This window comes from Palaemon carinicauda, chromosome 6, assembly GCF_036898095.1.
Source record: "Palaemon carinicauda isolate YSFRI2023 chromosome 6, ASM3689809v2, whole genome shotgun sequence".
NCBI lineage: Eukaryota > Metazoa > Arthropoda > Malacostraca > Decapoda > Palaemonidae > Palaemon > Palaemon carinicauda.
Window position 1 is genome coordinate 13,567,779 of NC_090730.1, and position 5,000 is coordinate 13,572,778.

Below are 5,000 nucleotides of genomic sequence, written 5' to 3' on the forward strand. Positions count from 1 at the left end.
AAGTGCACCAAGTCGTTAATCCTTCCAGAAGAAAACAACTTACTTTTTATTCTTGTCAAAAAGAAAGACCAGAAAACAATTCTAATCTTTTGGTATTTCCTTCTACGAGATTTTTTTTTTTTTTTTTTTTTTTTTTTTTTTGCTTTTATTGGATGAATTATTTCGTTCCTTTTTCATTCGGTCCTTTGTCTTCTCCCATCTGTTCCTTCTAATTATCATTTTTCTCAATTATGTTCTTGTTTGTCTGTGATTGCTTGTTATCGCTCTTCTTTTTCTTTGCCCATTTATCTTTGTTCCTGCTAGATCTTTTTCTTGTTCATTAACTTAATTTGTACCCTTATTAACTTTTTTAATTGTTTACTTTTTTCTCTCCTTGTTTAAAAGCTTAAAGGCCGCTCATAAATGGCATAGGCAAGGGACAGTGGCATTGCCCTATCAAGCAGGCCAATGCCCTAGACTTATCATTTATACATATGATCAGCGCCTAAACCTCCTCTCCATCCAAGCTAGGACCAAGGAGGGCCAGGCAATGGCTGCTGATGACTCAGCAGATAGACCTAAAGGCTTCCCCAAAACCCCATCCTTAGTTCACAAGGATGGTGAGGTTGTAGCGATCAAAGAAACTATCGAGTTGGAGCTGGACTCGAACCCTATTTTCTTTTATATTTTGTTTCTTTATTCACCATTTTTCTTGTTTATCACATTAATCATCTGTCTTTGTTTGTTCGCCTGTCCTTGTTTGTCATCTTTTCCCTTTCAGAAAATCAAAACAGAGAGCGCTTATTAACTTCTCGTGAAGAATGTCATCTAATAATTAATCTATATATTTGCTGTCAAAAATCAAACTAAATAAGGTTGCCATAAATTATAATGATCATATATCTCCTTCTGGGGATGTTAAGATTAAAGACCAGCCAATTAAAAGAAAATGAACTTAATCATAGGAATTAAGATCACAGTCTCTACATTTGGTTAAATGAATTTTCGTTTGCTAACTGAGGAACTTTGTGTAGAGACGCTCTTAAAACACGTTCATATGAGAGAGAGAGAGAGAGAGAGAGAGAGAGAGAGAGACTAATTAGGCTGCAGATGATGAAAGCGTCTTTGGGAAGACAGAAGTAGTCTTATAACAAGTGTAAGACATGACTCACGTTGACCTTTTGAGAGAGAGAGAGAGAGAGAGAGAGAGAGAGAGAGAGATCCTTGTATAATCTCTGTTGTCTTCTTTTGTAGCTGGGGCAGTTAGTGTTTTTTATTTCATTCCAATTTACGCTTCTTGGCGTCTTGTAACAATCTTTCTAGAATAATGAGGGATGGAGTCCCATCGTCCATTCTCTCTCCTTGTTAACAAGAAATGATTCCTTGGTACCATTTCCTAGGGAACAAAACAAAAAGAAATAAAGACTTCGATCCACCGTTTCCAAAACACTATTCTATCTTGTTTATTTCCTTATTTGCTTTCCTCACTGGGCTATTTTCCCTGTTGTAGCCCTTGTTATAGCATCATGCTTTTGCAATTAGGGTTGTAGCGTAGCTAATAATAATAATAATAATAATAATAATAATAATAATAATTCCATGGAGGCTCCTTTCAAGGTTGAGGAAACTGAGAAGGGCTTAGATGCCTAAAAGTAACAGATGGACTCTGTGAATAAAGGTTTTGTTTAGATTATCTGGGCTTATACCATTGGAGGGCCTTTTCCAAAGGCGAGGATGGGAAGTAGTGTTGAACTGTACGTTTTCAAGAGCTCATTTGGGATGAGGTTGCAAAATTCACTAATATAGGCGTACTACGAAGTATCCAACTTACTCCTTAGGTCGCATAGATACTCTGATTTCTTCAGAAAATAGTCTATGTCGTGGGATCATAAAATGGACATTTGCTGCAGAAGCTAGGAGGGTACCCTGCTGACCCCGGGAACTATATATATATATATATATATGTGTGTGTGTGTGTGTGTGTGTATGTGTGTGTGTATTATATATATATATATATATATATAAATATATATATATATTGTATATATATATCCATATATATATACATATATTCATATATATATACATATATATATGTATATATATATGCGTGTGTGTATGTAGGAGAGAGAGAGAGAGAGAGAGAGAGAGAGAGAGAGAGAGAAAGAGAGAGAGACAGTTTACTGTCATTTACATAAAAGAACGAACTTATACATTTGCACATACCAAACACAAATTAATAAAAGATATAAAAGTTAGCTATAGCTGGAAAATATTAAGTAAAAACAGAAAGTTGCACAAATTTCCAACAACAAATAATTCATTAAAATAATGTAAGCATATCACCTTCTCTCTCTCTCTCTCTCTCTCTCTCTCTCTCTCTCTCTCTCTCTCTTCTCTAAAAGAAACTTTAAAAGTGGCACACACCTAATTGTGTATATGATTACAGCAACCCGAGTTTCAGCCTCGTTAAAACCTCTTCGGTCTGGAATACCAAAATAATCTTGGAATTCTCTTTAATGTTAAAATTCATTTAAGCTGGATTTTTATTAAGGTTCCTGATGCTTTATATATATCCAATTCTGAATTTTAGCTTAGAATCTACATATATAATTCAACAAAACCTCTGTTATTATAATCTACTTGTTATTCAATATTAGTTTACACGAAACGACACAAAACTGACGGCTAAATATTTATAAAGACATGCATGCACGCAACACACCCTCTCTGCCAGGGTATAACTACTCCCTCTCCCCTCTACGATAGGGACGGGGAGAGATCGAATGATCATACGTCTGGCAATGCTGCTGATCGTGACCGGAAAGATATGTATATAAATATATATATATACATATATATATATATATATATATATAAATATATATATATATATATATATATATATAAATCCAGACAATTGAATTTTTACAAGATAGGGGGGAGGGATGAATATTCAATTCAATAGAAGTATTGGCTATTCGGTTAACAGTTTAAGCCCCTACAAAAATATATCCATATATATATATATATATATATATATGTATGTATATATATGTATATGTATATGTATACATATGTGTATACACACACACATATATATATATATATAGATATTTACACACTTCTATATATATACATATATATGTATGTGTGTGTGTCTGTGTGTGTGATCAGGGACGATGCCCTTCTCCACCCAAGTTGGTCCAGGTTGGACAAAGCTAGGGCTTCGGATGAAGCAGGTGGACGTATATGGCTTAAAATAGATCTTACATTATCACATACATTTCATTTTCTCACAATAGAATAAAGTAACTTTGATAAACTTCATAAATCAAAATACGTCTCTAAGTATGATATAAACTCTGAAATTACTATATACCTCTATTTCTTTCTACTCGTAAATGTTACACGAAAAATAAGAATAGTTAATGAACACCTGAGAAATTAAATACCGTTCATTCCTGCGATATCAATTCATTCCTTTTTCTAAACACCAGAGTAATCAGAAGAGAGGAATGAAAATGGGAAAGATGGAATGAGAACAGTATGACAAGATGTGCGATGATATCAAGAAGAACACAAAACAAGTAACCTAGATGTTATTAAAATATGCTTTTAAAATTTATTTTAATTGTTCATTACTTCTTATATCGTTTATTTATTCCCTTATTTCCTTTCCTCACAGGGCTATTTTTCCCTGTTGGAGCCCTTGGGCTTTTAGCATCTTGCTCTTCCAACTATGGTTGTAGCTTGGCTAGTAATAATAATAATAATAATAGATACTGCGAACACTAGATAAGTTAGAATAAGATTTCCCGCAGTAACTGAACCAAAACAAGAGACCTTACAATTGCTAACTTATTTACCAATAAACAAAAAATAACCGAAAGAATTCAGGCGCGAATGTGATAAAAAAGCATGGTAACAATATGGAGGCGAAATGAATTAATTGTATTTTGTATGTAATCATAGGGAGGTTTTAAAGAATAGAAAAAAAACAAATTCATTGACAGAAGCGAATTAAATTATTTGTGTTTTGTATTTAATCATAGGGTAGTGTTACAGAATAAAAAAAACAAATTCATTGATAGATGTGAATTAAATTATTTGTGTTTTGTATTTAATCATAGGGTAGTGTTACAGAATAAAAAAAACAAATTCATTGATAGATGTGAATTAAATTATTTGTGTTTTGTATTTAATCATAGGGTAGTGTTACAGAATAAAAAAAACAAATTCATTGATAGATGTGAATTAAATTATTTGTGTTTTGTATTTAATCATAGGGTAGTGTTACAGAATAAAAAAAACAAATTCATTGATAGATGTGAATTAAATTATTTGTGTTTTGTATTTAATCATAGGGTAGTGTTACAGAATAAAAAAAACAAATTCATTGATAGATGTGAATTAAATTATTTGTGTTTTGTATTTAATCATAGGGTAGTGTTACAGAATAAAAAAAACAAATTCATTGATAGAAGTGAATTAAATTATTTGTGTTTTGTATTTAATCATAGGGTAGTGTTACAGAATAAAAAAAACAAATTCATTGATAGAAGTGAATTAAATTATTTGTGTTTTGTATTTAATCATAGGGTAGTGTTACAGAATAAAAAAAAACAAATTCATTGATAGAAGTGAATTAAATTATTTGTGTTTTGTATTTAATCATAAGGTAGTGTTACAGAATAAAAAAAAACAAATTCATTGATAGAAGTGAAATAAATTATTTGTGTTTTGTATTTAATCATAGGGTAGTGTTACAGAATAAAAAGAAAAAAACAAATTCATTGATAGAAGCGAATTAAATTATTTGAATTATGTATCTAATCATGGGCAGTGTTACATAATACTCAGAATATAAAGAATTGAAATACGTAACGAGATAGATTCTTATCCTTACTTCTTCATTTGCAGAGATTCCAGAGAAGGCCAAAGCTGAACCAAAGAGAGTTTTTGGAGATCGTATCAACTCTTTGCGCAGGCGCAGACTCATCCGCGAAGCCCAGCCGACG

At 31.9% G+C, this 5,000-nt stretch overlaps 1 protein-coding gene across 2 annotated transcripts in view; it reads left to right on the forward strand.

The window, feature by feature from the left end:
* The window catches only part of LOC137642431 (uncharacterized), a 226,697-nt gene that overhangs the window by 215,405 nt on the left and 6,292 nt on the right, over nucleotides 1-5,000 (forward strand). For both annotated transcript variants that reach the window (XM_068374980.1, XM_068374979.1), the window contains exon 6: nucleotides 4,903-5,000. This exon is cut by the window's right edge and continues 42 nt beyond it. In XM_068374980.1, the coding sequence (XP_068231081.1) occupies nucleotides 4,903-5,000 (98 nt within the window). The remainder of the gene's footprint in view (nucleotides 1-4,902) is intronic.